General features: G+C 37.0%; 1 protein-coding gene across 4 annotated transcripts in view; it reads left to right on the plus strand.

The window, feature by feature from the left end:
- The first annotated feature begins 911 nt into the window (after positions 1–911).
- LOC132199002 (zwei Ig domain protein zig-8-like) overlaps positions 912–16,902 on the plus strand; it is a 153,269-nt gene continuing 137,278 nt past the window's right edge. For 2 of the 4 annotated variants that reach the window (XM_059623370.1, XM_059623371.1), the window contains exons 1-4: positions 912–1,112; positions 1,212–1,327; positions 1,379–1,459; positions 1,741–1,890. In XM_059623370.1, coding sequence (XP_059479353.1) covers positions 1,424–1,459; positions 1,741–1,890 — 186 coding nt within the window. In that variant the 5' untranslated portion in view covers positions 912–1,112; positions 1,212–1,327; positions 1,379–1,423. Of the gene's footprint in view, positions 1,113–1,211; positions 1,328–1,378; positions 1,460–1,740; positions 1,891–2,695; positions 2,993–16,902 lie in introns of those variants that run through there. The other 2 variants (XM_059623372.1, XM_059623374.1) reach the window with 1 other exon arrangement.

Consider the following 16,902-nt stretch of genomic DNA (forward strand, 5'->3'; position numbering starts at 1 on the left):
AATACTTGAGAAACATATGAAACATACCATCAAGTGAACAACACAACGATGTAATTCATTATAATATTGCATACCTTTGTGCAGGTGTTTTGCATGCAACCGACACGACGAAATTTAATGAAATACCTCTGTTCTGCTAAAATTATTTATCGAATTTTCTCGCAATTTTGCATAGTAACATTTGTATACCACAAAAATGAATCGCGCAGATATTGAGGAATTAAATAATATAAATTTTAAAGATAAACACGCTTGGCAGCGCTCAAGATATTATTATTTTGAATAAAACCGCAGTTATAAGAAAAATCCCTGAAACTGACTCGGCCACAACTGGCGATTTCCATCTATTGTCTTCCTAGATTGTGGATAAATCTGTAAAGTCATCTGCCAATAAAGGGAGAATTAATTTCATACTTTTGAGTTTTGATGCGCATCGTAAATTATCTTGTTTTGATATTGAAAATAAATTAAGGATATTGTTTGATTTTAATGTGATGGATGTGAATTTTCAAATAAAATTAATTACCATGAATTAATTGTTAAAATATTTTCCGCCAATTGACCTTCACATGGAAAAGATTAATCCAACGAAGACGCAAAAAAGCACGCAACTGCAGACTGCATTATGTGTGAAATCGCGCCAACGGCAGCTAAATTCAATTCTTGGTAATGGTAGACAACTAAACGAAAAATACTATGAATTACAATTTATTATTTAACTTAATTAAAATCAAAAGCAGACTAAGGTTTTAAGTTAAAAAATGTTTAAAAATATTATGGTCATCGGAAATTGACTTTATTGTCTTTATTTTAAATTTTGTAATTAAAGATTTAGAGAGAGCAAAATGTTTTGGTTGGTACACAGTATTTTTCCCGAAGAACTGTTGACAGATGACAACCACGAAACCACATTCCACCTGTGTTGTGTTGTGTATATACAGACTGTATTGTGCTTTTTGACTAGACTTTTGATATTGTTCCTGTGATATTTTCGACATGATTTCACAAATTGCTCTTAGCGAGGACGCTCTTCGGTTCTGCGGAGGCCCAAAAGTAATGGCGGCCGGGCGAAAACGGTTCCAAGCCGGCGACAAAAATCGCACATGATTGAGGTATGCATGTACATAAAGTCATAAAATACATATTGTGTAATACTTGATTTTTTAATTAAAAAAGTTTGTATTTATTTCATATTCAAATTTATTTTCCAGCAAGAAAATCTTCCTTGGAAATTGAAATGCGTTGGTTTTGGAGAATAAGTAATAAAAACAGCAGGCCATGCTTCACTACAAATTCAACAAAATTCTCTTCCTTTTGATAGTCATGGGTAAGTCAGTTATTTTGTGTACTTTTACATGAGTAATTAAGGAGGAATTAGCACCCTGGTGTAGTCATTGGCGTCACCTCTCACCCAAGGACACACATGCCGAGGCTGAAGAATTCGATTGAAAAGTTGAAGGTATGTAAGATCAAAAATTTTCTCTTCATCCAGCTAAAACAGCGCTTCTTTAATTCTTAAATACTCCTTTTTTTTTCAAAAAAAAAAGTTGACACTCGAGGAGATGATCATAGAAATGAAGAAGCTTTTGCACTCCTCTTTTGTCTCGTGCAAAATTGCAAATGCAAATCGCTATTGCAGAAATTTGCACTTTCTTCTTAATTGAATTGAAAATCTATTGAATCTGTAAAAAATTATAGATGCCAATCACCATATTAATAAACTTTTATTAATTATTTCAGTGGATGGCAGTAACCGAAGCCCATGCAGAACCAAGATTTAGCCCTGGCGCCAGAGGGTTTTTTAAGAAAGACAGGCAAACCCATCTCATATCATCAGCTGGAGAGATTTTCGCCGTGGCCAAGACCAGCCAGCGCATGACCTTCTCTCAGGTAGGATTTTTACATAATTCTCTTTTTATTAAACTGACCAAGTAATTAAAGGGGTTTTGCGCCACTGACGCCCCATACAATTTTTGATTCGTACCGCACTTTAAAAATTCCATTCAGGACCCCTTCTGTCTTGCAGGCCAAGTTTCGAATTGGAAACGTTCACAGTGAGGGATTAGCTGTACATATGTTTTAATGAAAAACTAAATTTCACTTGTATAATATTGATTTTTGAACATCAGATTTTTTTACAATTTTAAGGGTGTAGGAAAAATTTAAAAAATTGTGACCTGGATTTAAAGGATCTAAACTGAATATTATTTTAATAATAATAATGTTTTGTCAGAAGATAAAGGCTTCAGAACCTTCAATAGGTACTTATTTTTTAATTTTTTAGTAATTTTTCTTGATTCCAAAATAAGAGTCTGACACAGAAATTGATTGGATGAACTATGATTTGCTCCAAAATCATAGTAAATGTCGATTAAGCGGTGGTAATTTTTTGGGTATTTTTTCTAATATGGAAATTTCGCTTTTGCTATTTAAAAAATGAAGCACTTTGACCAAAATTGGTAAATATAGTTCAAAAGTTAACGTTCTCGAACTGGCTTAAAGAAAAAGTAGAGTTAAAACTTTGCCATTTAAAATCTTCCAAAGTCGTTTTGGGTCTTTGGACATGCATAATTAAGGTCGGAAATGGCACCAGCAACTAGAGACAAAGTGTCCGGAGAATCATCGGAAGTGGAGCGCAGGAGTGTGAGTGGCGCTGGCAGGCCTCGTCGCGCGCGCTCGCTCCTCTCGCTCGCGCCTTCAGTCCACCTCGAGCAGTCAAAGGCGAAGCTGGAAGCAGGACGCACGCCCGGCGCCGCGCAGCCCTCAATTATTCACACCCTCTGCTGTTGTCTGAGTGACGGCCGGCTCGTTATTTGTGACTGACAGTGACTGTTTCCCGTGCTAATCACAGAGACCGTGTTTTTGATCGAGACTGCTGTGACCCTCGCGAGGCGCCGTCGATTTTTCAGCGGCTTTTTGCGCCGAGTTTTCCGTTCGACGGCAGCCGTCGGTGCCATACGCGCCGCCACCGCGCTCATCTCTCCTTTGGGAGGTAAGAAAAATGTTTGCAAAAACTTCTTCCGTCTTTTCGCGTCGTCACTTTTTCGTTTCATCTCCGCGCTGAGAGAGGGAGAAATTTATTGCAGCCGAGTTTTTTACTTTGCGGTTTTTGCAAAAAGTTTCTTCTTCCATTAGCATACTGTGAGCAGTAGTTGAAATTTCCGAATATTTTTCTTCCAAAATAATTGTATATCATAATTGAAAAGATTCTTTATGTTGGCCATTTTAATCAATCTGAAGTTATTGGGATTTTTACTGGAAAAACAGATTATTATAATAATTAACTCAAATTCGCCTCTCTGGCCTGAAACAAAGCGAGAGTGAACTTAAAAATAAAAAAATGGTCATTTTTATTAATTATTGATTCAACTTATTACTTTTATGATCTATAAATTTTCTATTTAGGCTTGAAAATTTTACTGAGGAATAGAAATTAATGAACGTTTGGTTTATAATTACAAATTTTTATTTTAAGCCTTCTGACCTCGTTCATTTACTCTGCACTATTCTCATTATTAAAATCACACCAAAAGTGTAGATGAGCATATTAAAATCCCGCGGATGACGGATGAATGCGGAATGTCACAATATAAGCGAGATATGTGCAATATTACGGAGTAGAATTCTGTACAAAACAGAAGTGGCGCAGCGCAAAATTAATAAAAATATGCAGCAGCGAACAGCGCGATTCGTGTAATAACTGAATTTCATCGGCCGCTCTCTGCTGATTAATTTGAATTTCCGGCGCGCGCCGTGCAACTGACTGCATCCTACAATGCAATCTGGGCTAATGTGCATATAATTAATTTCAGCAATGACGTTATTATTTGCTCTGCTGTAGCGGCTGCATTGATCTATCAGCAAATTTCAATTTGCAATGCAAATTTTACGAGGGCTGCAGTTCGCACAAATGGGCTCACATTTATCAAGACGCGCATTATCTCTAGAAGCTAATTTCGGCCCTATAGAGACGTAATAAGATTGAAGTGAAAAAAAATATCTTTTATAATATAATTAGAAATGAACGCTAATTATCTTTAAAAAGCTCAATTCACAAAAGAATTTTTAATTCTCCCTCTGATATCTATAACCAATATTTTAAATTGATCAGATTAGCAGATTTTAATAACAAATGGATGATTTTTTCAAGGAAAATTTATGTAGTGTTCCTCTAACAAAATCAATATGAAAATTACATTTTAATAGTGTCTGAGAATTGCCATTTTACCCCTCTTATGCACGGAGGTCGCTCTCGTGCAAATAATTATGTCATTCAGCTTGTAAGTGCTTTCTTTCTCTAGTCGATGTTTCTCCTTTTTATTTTCTCAAAACACACAGTCAGCTAAACCCTGGCGCCTCGCGCGATCGGCCCGAGTGTTGTTCAAAGGAAGTACAAATTGCGGCTTAATTCTCTTGGTCGGTGTTGGCATCTGCCCACGCGTCGGTGTTATTTTTTCTTCCACGGCCGCAGCACGCGAACAACTAATCGCAGCTGCGGTGCTGGAAAAATACACACATACCATAGGCAGGGATGTGAAAAAATGGTGTCTTGAGGAAAGAATAAGTATTATACATATATAAAAAATGTATAGTCGCACGCAAAGTGTTACTTGGTGTTTTATTAACACGTGACGTCAGTCACAGATGGAATATAATGTGGGAAAAAAGCGCGTTTTGGTTCAGAATGGGTAAAAATTGGTGGGTGTTTTAGCACGAACAAAAAATTCAAACAGTGATAATAATATAGAAGAGAGGATAGAAATGAGAGCTTGTATCAGATAAAGACAAAATGTGTGGTTATCTCAAAACCAATCTTGATTATTTTTAAGCAATAATTAATTTGATTAAATATTAAAAGGTCAATTTTTAATTAATATTGGATAAAACCTGATGAAATGGTTAATAATTTTGGTAAATTTAAACAGAATAAGTGTTTTTGGTTATTTCACTAAATTTTGGCGCGGCGTATGAAATTTATTCATTGTTAATCGCCACACGTGGAATATGCCAAAGTGCTTTTAACCAAAATATATGAAACGTTCCAAAATTCACGTATATATTATTTGCCACGGGCACGTTAATTAAGCCAGACCAATTTACGTCCATTTAGATAACGCATCGGCAAAACAAATTGGCAATTGTTGCTGTAGCTTAATTACAACGCAGCCCAAAATTCCGCGCAAAACGTTCGATACATATTCTCGTGGCACAAAGAAGGGCTGCGGAAATTTATTGCTCGTAAGGCCAGCCAGCAACTTTCCCTCGGCGGCGTGTTATCACCTCCTTTCGGCCCGGTGGCCTCAAAATATTTTTTTTATCAAGACGCATGCATGCTAAAATGAACAAAATCTTGACACGGAAGGGAAAAAAAGCGCAGCAGCAGCAGCCCATTAGGCGCGCGCGCATTATGTACCCTTTCGCGCAACAACATTCACCAGAGAGGCTCAATAACAATAAAAGTAGCTCTAGAGAAAAGCAGTATTATGCAACCCGCAGTTGCTGCGCTGCAAGATTTATCGTTCAATTAGAGGATTGATCATTGCTTTAATGGGTATTAATTGCGAGAGACGAGTCTGCGAGTGGCTGGAATCCGAGCGAAGAAGGCTTATTATTGTCAGAGTGGCTCGTTTCGGAGTTGCGGTTCCGCCTATATCGGAATTATACCTGAATTTTACTGCTAATTTGTTTCCAGCTGATTAATTTTGGGCCGAATTTGCACGGAGCCGTTTCGAAGGCGGCAATTAAGTGGCCGTGCGCTCGTTTTATCGCATCGCATGCCACGGCGTGGGAGCGTTTAAGTGTGGTCAAGGGAGAAAATGTTTATTGATTGCTACCTACAAAGAGCTCCGAGCGAGCGACGCACTCTATTACGGCGAGAGCAGATTTCGCGATTAAACAGCGCCGATAAATAATTTATGTACGCCGGATTGTGTGGGAAGAAATTGCTGCAAAATTTTTCACGGAAAACCATTCATAGAACTGGTATATTGCGTGCTAAACTTAACAAAATGTATGCAAGGAAAGATAAGCTTGCTTTGATATTTATTTTAGGAAGATGGTTTTGTTAAAAACCCGCGTATGAGGAAATTTTCACAAAATCAGTCAAACGATAGGATAATATAAAATTTGAATGAATATGATATATCTTTATAAATGAGAGCTCTAAAAACATTTGGATACTTTTGAGTTAAAATAGCACAATAGGTTTTTTTTTATAGTAATTTCACGGCCAAGGGCTGATTTACAAATTTTGAATTAAAATAATTTAAAGTCAGGCTTGCCGCTTTTATTTGTATTTGAAAAGATCCACAAGAAATAAAATTTGTTTGAAGAAATTGACAGTCAATGAGATGACCATGGATTTTCCTCGTTGCAAAAATAGTTTTTATTCAAAAAGAAAACGGCTCTACAAGTTTTGGTAGACCAATACAAAAACCGACTTAAATGCAAGCTTTCCTTTGAAAATTCATTTGATGGTAAAAACGCAGTTCTCTAGACTTCAATCCAAAATTAACCCAAATTAGAACTGTAGCACGAAAACGTTTGTGGAACGTTTTGTCTTTTTTCTTTCCGACGAGCACAAATTTGTCAAAAATTTCGTTTTTGAGGTATCATCGTGGCATCATTGGTCTTCCTTACAACAAAAGAAACTGATGAAATTCATAAAAGACCAAAATTTAATAATCTCTGCGCTCCTGATGCTGTAACGAGAACAAAAAATTTTGGTGAGCTCTGTGCTCTCTACGTTGTGTATTTATGTTGCCGGCGACTCTATAGGCAGCCGTAGAGATGCCGGGTATTTCAAAAAGATCAAAGATGAAAGGGCGGCACATTTCATTACATCAACAAGGCGGGCCAGAGGAGATTATTTGCAAAGGTCATTAAAACGAGGTCAACTGTTTCGCCTGTCGGGCGAAAGCATCTTTTGCACGAACAAAGTAAGTGATTCAATTATACCGACGGCGTATAATTATGTTAAGTATCGAGGCAGTTAATGTGCTTCAGCAATTTATTAATCGCGACGGCGAGTGCCCGCGAGTGCATGGCCATGCAGAGGAAATAACAGAATTAATCTCGCGCATCAAGCAACTCGAGCGTCTCACGCCATCAGCACACTATCTATGCTTTGTGTATATTAATTAAAATTGCGCGTGCACTTCAGCGGGGATCGTGTTTGCTCAAGGGTAAATGTGAGATCAAGACGAGATAATTGGAAAAATTAGCTTGACCCAGAAAGTATATAGGTTTCGCAAACTCAGCAAATTCTCATCTCGATCGGCGCCGACTTTAATAAAATTTGACTGTCCGTCCTAAAAATAAAATACCTTTTTCTTATTATATATTTCATAGCAAATGAAATCTCCTTACGAGAATATTAGTTGGAACAACCCTTCCTTTTTCGACCAGCCATGCTGGAGGCAATGAATATAGAGCGAGTACCGTTTTGATCGATACTCGCAAGCCCCTGATGTTCCTTTGTCCGAAATTACATCCATTTTGAGTCATATTCAAAAGAGGCATAAAAGCGAGGCTGAGAAATGCTTGAAACCTTTCCTAGAAACGAATGCAATATAAAGCGGGTTTTTATTGGCCAACAAAAAGCTCGGTGTGAATGAAAAGTGACCAAATGAGGAATCTGCAGGACACGTGACCGCGCCCCTGCGAATCGGACGTAAATCTAGCAATGGTGCCGTAAAAAGTGTTTGACTGCAAATAAAGAAAGGCTTTATCGTCGCGCGGCGGCCGAAATTGCCCTATGCTAGTCGGCCGGGGAGGGAACAAAAGTCAACACACGGAAGGGTGAACTTAAGATTAAAATGCAGTTGAATGCAAAGCGGATACAATGCACTCGCTCCCGTTAATAGCCTGCTTTGTTTAATCCAATTTATCCCGCATACTTATTCAGACTGGCGGTGATGAATCCGCGGCCTTTTGAATAATTTATATATAGCTTTGCTTTGTTACTGAAGTCAACTGTGAAAGAGCCATTGGCGCCCCTGCATTTACATTTTTTATAAAATTAAAAAAAAACTTTATGTGTAACTTTTATTGCATAAAATTTTATTAAATGTTATAAGTAAGATCTTTTACTATTTTAAATTAAAATATCAATATGTATTTAAATATATATATTTTTTTAAATTTAATCTTCATTATATGTAAGTAAAATGTTTAACTTGCTAAGTTTTTTGCGCTTTTATTTTGGTTTTTAACATTACAATCGTTTCTCCTTCCTTTTTACTCATAAGATCTTATTGATAGATGAATTCAAAATGTTTCTAAAATATTCAAAAATATTTCATGCTTCAAAAGTAAAATTATATCTCATTCTTTTTAAAATTATATTTTTATCCTTTCTGAATTGTTTTTAGACACGTCACTGCAATTTGCTGACGTGTGCTTGCTGCACTCTCGGTGATTTTGTTTTCGCGTGTGAAAACTACCAGGAAATTAACGCCTGCTGACATTGATTTTGATTAAAATTTCATGAATGTAAATGCTTTCTATTCATGGCCACAAAAACAAAATAAAGCTTTCAAGTGGAAATTAATTCTCATATCAGCCATAAATTAAAAAAAAAAGATTTTGTTTTTTCTTTTTAATATAAATTTTTTTTTATAAAAAAATACATAAATATGTCTGGACACTTTTTCACTGGATTTGAAGAAGTAGGAAGTACGTATTTTTTAAAAATCAGTGGACCAATGCTTAAAATTAATAAGAGAAGCAAATTATTTCTACGTTTGTGAAAAAATTGTAACCAGAAAAAAATTAACGCAAATTTTTCTTCAAAAAAATTCAAATCGATATTTTTAATGCAAAACCTGCTTTAAACAAGTGGGCGAAACTGAAATGGAAAAAAGCCAGTCAAATAAAAAACTAAGCACCTGCGTCAACTGCTTCTCTGCAGCCAGGCAGACCGTCAAATTTTACGGCACACCCGTCCGCGCGGATAAAATTTCACAAGGAGCAGGAAAACACGAGCAAGACAATGCAGGAAAGGGCGATGGAGGAATTCATCTGCATCTTTTTCGATCAAATTTCGTGCGGAAATGCGTGTGGGGTTTCAGTCGACGCCCTCTGTATCGAATTGCGGTGCTACCGGTGTTCATGATATGAAATTCTTTTTCATTTTTATGCTCATGTAACGAGCTCTTGAAAAATGTATGAAACATTTCTGATTATTTCTTATTAAAAATGGGCCCATAATCAAGTTTTAATTATTATTAGAAAAGGGGCATTTAAAATTTATACTGTCGATTTTAAATGAGGTCAAAAAATTTCAAAATTCATAATTGAGATGACGAGTCATTATATTGAATTTAACTAAACCAACCAGTTGCAAGTTCGTTTAGCACTTCAGAAGCAAATTAATCTAAATTACTCAAGCACATGAGAACACAACACTTAATTTGCAAACAGCACTTGTCATGACTTTAATTAATTAGAGCCCTCCTCTGTGTACTATACAATGCTCTCTTCTGTATGAATACGTACAAGCAAACGATGTGCTCATGCTAATTATTTGCACAGTTGCGAGCAGTCAGTCAATCATGAAATATGGAGAGCGCAATTTGCAGCCTCGCAGCGCGGAGATCGACCAATCTACGTGTGCAAATGCACGCAAAAAGCTGGAGAGAAACCTTCGCAGGTGCGATGTATAAATTAAATCCCGAGCATGATGGATGACGGATGGAAATTACGTCCCCCAGGTCGTCCGCACGAATTTATCATGAATACGAAATTGAACTATTTTCGGGGGCCTGTGCAAATTGGCTCTGTTTACCGCGGCATTAATATTTGAGCAGATGCGGCGACGGCGGGTGGCGATATGGAAATTATCCCCCGAGAGAGGCGGCAACCCGCCGCGCACCTCGTTTTGCTCTGAGAGAACCAGGTGCTCTTCCATTCCACCTCTGCGATATCTCTTCTCCTCATTTCGAATTCTTCTCAAATTCAAGCAGGCCGTTTTCGTTATTGAGAACATCCAATATAGCGAGAAAATTCCACGAGTTTGACGCGGTAAATTTGGCAGAAGTGGAATATCTGTCGTGACATGTGTCAGTGCCATTTGGCCGCCGAGCACAACCGTCATGAACTACATATTCACGTGCTGAGAATGAATTTTATTATTAGACGCGAAATTCATGTATGGGGTGTTGCTTTGAATTCCAGCAGCAAGTCCTCAACTTTATTGAGCGAGAGGAAGATTTTTGTTGTTGTCACTTTTTGATCATTCCAGGATATTTACTGATGAACTCGCTCTTTTGTGCTGCATCATAAACTTGATTAAAAAAGGAATTTGGACTGTTCGCAGAGCAAACAAAAGTTATGAAAATTTGAGGATTTTCCTTGTTTGTAAGGAAAAAGCACAAAGAGAATTTGATTTGGTGCTTTTTCAAAGTATGGAATTTTTAGAGATTTAAAAAGAATTTTGGAGCCTAAACAAAGAAGGCACTCGTCTGAATAAAAAAAAATGATGATAAAATGTGTATGCGAGTCTAGAGAGCATCAAGGGATCGCGGTGGTACAGCTTCAATGCTACACAGGCCTTGATCCTTTGTTTTTCTTTCCTCTTTGCGGGATTTTGAACGTGAGAGGCGATAGATTTTTACTATCCACTTTTCGCCTAGCCTTTTTTCCCATCCATCCAAAACTTTGACGTCACTCTTGCTTGCCACTCACGCAGCAAATGCTTAAAATATAAGCTTCTCCCACATTACCTCGTCTTATTTAAGTTTATTATTTAAGCTTCATTATCTGTACTAATAAATTAAATTTTATATTAATAGTATGATCAATTATTTCAATTTTCCTGTCAAAAGTTTGACAAATTGACTACTTTTTTGATTAAAATTAAGAGCTGATTTGGTTGGTGTTTAAGAAAATAACAAATTTTAACTGGTTGTTTTTATTATATTTATTGAAATTAACATGAAATATCGATTGATTAATTAATGCAGGACATGAATTTTCTAAACGTTCTGACAATGAGTGATATTATAAAAAAATACACATATGAAATTAATCATCATCATCATTCAAAAACTGGAAGTTAGAAATCTTCATTGTAAATGATTTAAAATGATTTCTTATTTAAATAGTTGTCAAGTAGTTATTTATTTACTTTTTCTGTGCTATTAGAGCTTTCATTAGCTTAATTGCTTTGCTGAAATAAGCTGGCTCGTCGTCATGCATGTGTGCGCCAAATGAGAGTGGATGGCTGCTACACTTGGGGGTGCTCTCTTATTATTTCCTGTCCGGAATTTGCAACGACCCCCGCCCACTAAGCTGCTTTTATTCTTACGAGGCATTTATAGGGTAAACAGAGCTCACAAGGATAAATGTACACCGGCCAACACGGAGAATTAAAGGATTTGCCGCGTGAGCAGCCTTTTCGCTAGAAAAAGTGGCCGCCAGCACTGCCAGCAGCAGCAGACCTGCCGTGCTGCTCGTAATCAGAAGCAAAGAAGGGTTGAGCAAAAGGCGCAGCACACGAGGTTAACACAAAAATCGCAAAATCTGCTTCAAAGCCAAAAAACTTTTTGTCTCGCTTTTTTTTGTTGCACAAAGTCCAGGGTCCAGGAAAAGTGGGAGGCAACAACACAATTTTTTTTTTATAAAATAGCAAGTTTGGATTTGGCTGTGTCATCCTGTGAATGAGCTTTATTCTGCTTCATTCTACTCAAAGTTAAATATCATGAGGTTTTTTTACACTGATAATTAAAGTCACTTACAAACTTCCTTGACAGTAGTGGTTTACTCTTTAAGGTAAAGTGGCAAGCTATGCAACTGTAATCTAATAATAATAATAATAATTTTATATAAAAAATAGAAGAATAATATAAAAAAAATTTATTTTAAATTTATTATAAAATTATTTTACTTGACAATTATTAAATTTGAATAATTAAATAGCATTAAAATTTAAAAACCAAATTGTATTTAATGAAAAAATAAAGCTTAATATATTTTTTTTTGGGAATTTTAAATTGTAATGATAAAAGAAACAACAAATAATATCGTTAAAAAGAAAAATAACAGTGCTTTTTATTTCATGAAATTGGTCGATACTTCAATTTCTGTTTTCTTTTTTAATAAAGATTCATTAGATTAATATTTTCTTTACTTGAACATTTTTAAAAAACTTTGAATATCATCTAAATTGGCTTCGTCTTTAAAATCGAACATTCATGTTTTCTCCACACTCTTTCCTCCGAAAGCCGGTGTAAATAACGTCGCAAGTGAATTTTTCGCAAACCTCAGGGAAATCATCGAGAAAATGCGTGAGTGCTAAACGAACACGATGGCCAAATCCAAGCGAGAGATCGGCGGCGGTTGCGCTTTGCGTGACGGACACTAAGCCGTCCGTTCGTTCCGCAAACGGACGTCTCCTGTGCCGGTACTTCTTGCAAAAAGCGCTATCTTTGCCGAATTGGAGAGAAAAAGAAGAAGAAGCAACAGCATCCCTGGGCGCTTCTTCTTCTTCTCCTTTGCTTGTGACGGCCTCTTTTCTAATTTCGCCCTTCACGCTCCATTCCAAAAACAGTTTGTCATTTTCAGCTGTTCCGACATATTTCTGCCTCGGCCAGATTCTCAGCACTAATTTCATACAGAGCGGCCGCTTTATGTGCTGCGCAGGAAGTCTACCGGTGCAGGGGCATAGATACATCTCCCGCTGTCACACAAGCTCGAGAGATGCGGTGGCGCGATGATGTTTTATAATAACACGTGTGGAAACACATCACGTAATATTCACTAAGTTTAGCCAAGTATGATCTCAGCAGCAGGTTTCGCTCTGCTGGAATCGCGCCAGATATTAATACAAGAAGCCCCTTCTTGGCGAGATCAAGCTCAATTTATTATTTATTTTCGTTTTCTCCAGAGTGCCGCGATACTCTCTCTCGCTCGAATGCTTGGCGCTCGCTGATTTTTTGGCCCTTGTCGGACGTCAATAAAGTACGTGGAGTTTATTAAGTTGTTTATTTCTGGACAGCGTTAGAGAGAGAGAGGATGTGGCTCTCTTTCGCGCTCTCCGAGCCAAGATTGTTACATGGAATTCAGCCAATTTGCGGTGAGTTTTGCGGTTTTGCGTATTAAAATTAAACGTGCCTTTCATTTGCGTAGGAGGAAAGGGGGTTGGGTTGGAATTCCATATTTTTTTATTTTTATTTTGTTCCACGGTTTGGAATTAATTCATCTCCTGAATTATTGATTTGTAATTTAATACCCATCAAGCCACTTCAGAAGTATGCAATTTTTTAAAATTTTATTGCTGATTTCCTGGTAATTGGTATTAAATTATTTTTTAACAAGGAAAAAGAGATCACTTGAAACAACAAGGAAAACACAAAAAAATCATTTCATTAAAAGAGATAAATATGAATTATGAAATCAACAGAAACATTAATTTTTGTTTATATACTGTAATTTTTTTGTGCTTGTTTAGATTTTCAGCTTAATGCCAGTGTTTCTGTTACGATTATGATCATCTTAAGAATAATATTGTTTTATTTTTTTGAAAAATAACTTTTGAATATTTGAAAATTACATGAATCAAATGAGCGTTAAAACCCTGAAAGCTTCTGCTTTATAAATTGGCTGCATGAACATGTAGAATTTCCCATCTCTCGGTGATTTGCATATGACATTCGTTACTGTCTCTCTCTCTCCCCGCTGTCATTCCATCCACCCTTGTTGAAAGAACTAATTACATCGGAAGACATGCCAGCAGGCACATGGACGGACCTTTTTTATGTTTTGATTTCATTACCAATCGTTCTGTTAGCCAACTCCGTCCACAACCGTTGCTACGCCTCTGTGCTTTTTGAAGGTTCGATCACTGGTTGAAAAAAAAAACGAGAGGCGGCTGTTTTTTGCCTGCCGATCAATAACTCAAAAGCAGTTCTCCGCTCGCTAACAAATGATTCATAGAGCAGCAACCAATCAGAAGGCTAATTAATTATTTTTTTGTATAACTTTCAGGGCGTGCAGCAAAAGAGCTGTTTGTTCTTTTTCATTAAGGGCGGCCTCGCCGGAATCGTAATTGACTTAACGGCCTCTCGACATGAAACCCTCCCCTCGGAATAAATGTATGGATGGCCCATTAATTGCGGGCCGAATTAAATTGTGCATCAGCACAAAACAAAGCCCTTGGGGGATGTCACGTCCGCGCAACTTTTGCCTTTATGTTGCAGAAAGAAAAGTCGTGCCGCCGGCGGAAAAAAAAAAATAGAAGCCTATCGAGTTTTCTCAGCTGCGATGGGTCAAACTTTCGCTCGCCGGCCTTTCCGCTTTCGTGATCTCTCGACGCGGCGTGAAAAAGGTCGCCAGACGATTTTACTGCCCGATATTCCCACCCTCATCCCCCTCCTCGGGCCTTGTTTTATTTCGCACACGTCAGATGACGTTCGTTCGTTTTATTAAAGCGGCCCCTGTCCATAATTGCAACAAAAGAGCGGCGGGCAGAGGAGGTAAATCTAATAAAGCCTGCCCGGGCGTTAATTATGATTAACTCGACGCAATAGGCCCGCGCTTGACACTGTCAAAGTCAATTCAATTTGTCCACCCGTCAATTCTCGGTGGGCGTGTGAATTTTAAACTTTCGTGCCCGGACAAATTTGATCAAATCGGAATAATATTTATGGGCCATTGGTGCGGTTGCAAATGAGTTAAAGTGGATCGGACTTTGCACGGAATTTGCTACAAAAGAAAATTACTTTTATATTTGAATTCAACATTGGGTCAAATCATAGTTCCAAAAAATATAATTGAATAATTTTTTAAATGTTGCCGGTGCCTTTTTTGTAGTAAAAAATTGCAAAATTTTGTAGGTATCTGTTTACAAAAATTAAGGGATATGAATCAATTTTATGCAAATCATTTCTAATTCATCTACATTTTCTCCTTTAAAATAAAAATCAGCTCAACAATCCTTTGGAAAACAAAAGAAATTCACTGAATTTTCTAAATTCCAACTTTTAAATTAACTTCACATCCGCGTAAAACACATTTTATTTCAATTTATAATTCTTGCAGAATTAATTTTATTAAAAGCAATTTACATTTATAAATTTTTCTTCTTTATGCATATTCAAGAAAAATGTTAAAATTGAGCTTTTTCGTGAGCCAAATACAACCCCATTGAAGAATTTCTTATCTGAAGTATTTCAGAAGAATTTTCGCGAACCCCACTTTTAATCTCCCCTACTCTTATATAAATTTAAATTGCCAACAAGTTTTGACAATACACTTGACATTTGAGCAAAATTTACAGCCTATTCATCCCTCTCACATATAAGCACTTTTTGCACCCCTCTCTCATCGATAAATAATAAAAACGTGCCGATTAAAATGGATTAAGTATCAAACCCTTTATGAAAAACCGACAATTTACGATCGCTTAAGCGAGCTTGATTCAATTTGCTCGTCTCCAAAGTTTGTTAACTTCGTGATCGTTCGTTCGGCACCCCTCTTTTGTGTCCTTTGAGACGTAATTTGGTATAAAAAGCGGCACAAAAAAGCGGCAACCTGCTCCATAACTCATAATTAGAAGCATTATTGGCCGATTTGTTCTCCCGCTCGTCTGGTGGAAAAGGGTATTTGTGGGGCTTTGTGCTCGCATCGGACATGTTTAATCTAATAAATCCACATTTGGCGCCCCCATGGCCATTTGTATTAAGCGCGGGGCCGTAGCATTATAAAAATCACACGATAAAGCGAGCGTTTTGGGGGAAAGCGTGGAGAATGCGGCCGCCGGTTTGGTGGTGGGCCCGAGGCAATGCCAGGGGTGCTGAAGTCATCTTCATCAAAATGGAAAAAAGCAGACGAGCCGGCGATCAAGAGAAACGGCTTCAATCAGACCCGCCTGCAATCAACGGCGCTAATCTGGAGGGCAGTGCGAAACCGTTTGACCTCCTATTTATCACACAAAATAGATCTGTCACAGGGTTAAAAATTACATAATATCTCATGCTAAGTAAGAATAATTTGACTAATTTATATTTTTTATCGTAGGCGAGTTGGTTTAATTGTGAAACAATTTTGCTTACAAATTGAGCCTCATAGTTTTTGTAAGTTGTGTACAAGAGCTGGCTCCTAACTCACTCTACGTGACTTTTTCTCATTTCTTGTATTGAAAGAGAAGATATGTTATGAAATTTAAATAATGGATTAAACTGGATACAAAATCCAAAACTTTTCGACCGAACTGAATTGCTAATTAATGCAAATTTCTTAATGCTATGGAAATTGGGAAAATAATTATATGTATTATAAACTATCTAATATTCTGTAAACAGACAATTTATTGCACATTTAAGCGTCAATGAGATTAAACTTTTAAATTATTTACCGTAATTTAATAATAATTAAAAAAAGATATTATTTAAAAATTTAATATAAAAACTTACTTTATAAAGCTTATTAAATAAATAAATATTATATATATATATATATTTTATTTGAATCACTGTTTTGAAAACAAATTTTATTTAAAATTAAAAATATTTGCATGTGCACTGCAACCACTAAGTGGATATCTCACTTTGAACACTTCCCCAAAGGTCCTTTTAATCTTGACAAGGGGCGACTCGAAACAATAAGTCGAACGACGCACGGTGGCCAAGAGAGAAGAAGTCCGATCGTCCCCGCACAACTGCTTTATTGCATCAAGCAAATCAGACAAATTGGTGGCTGATTCGCCGACAGGACGAAACAATCAAAGGGGTACGCCTATATATTGCGCCGCTGTAATTTCGGCGGCGGAAAAAGAAAGAATTGAGAGATTGATTGCGTTCGATGACTCGGCTTTCTCCCTAGACTCGAGCGAAAGATGCATGCATTTTATTATCTTTCGACAGGGGAGGGCGACTTTCGAATTTCTGGGGTCGGGCGGGTCTA

The sequence above is a fragment of the Neocloeon triangulifer genome, unplaced genomic scaffold, assembly GCF_031216515.1.
Source record: "Neocloeon triangulifer isolate White Clay Creek 2 clone unplaced genomic scaffold, ASM3121651v1 ptg000013l, whole genome shotgun sequence".
NCBI lineage: Eukaryota > Metazoa > Arthropoda > Insecta > Ephemeroptera > Baetidae > Neocloeon > Neocloeon triangulifer.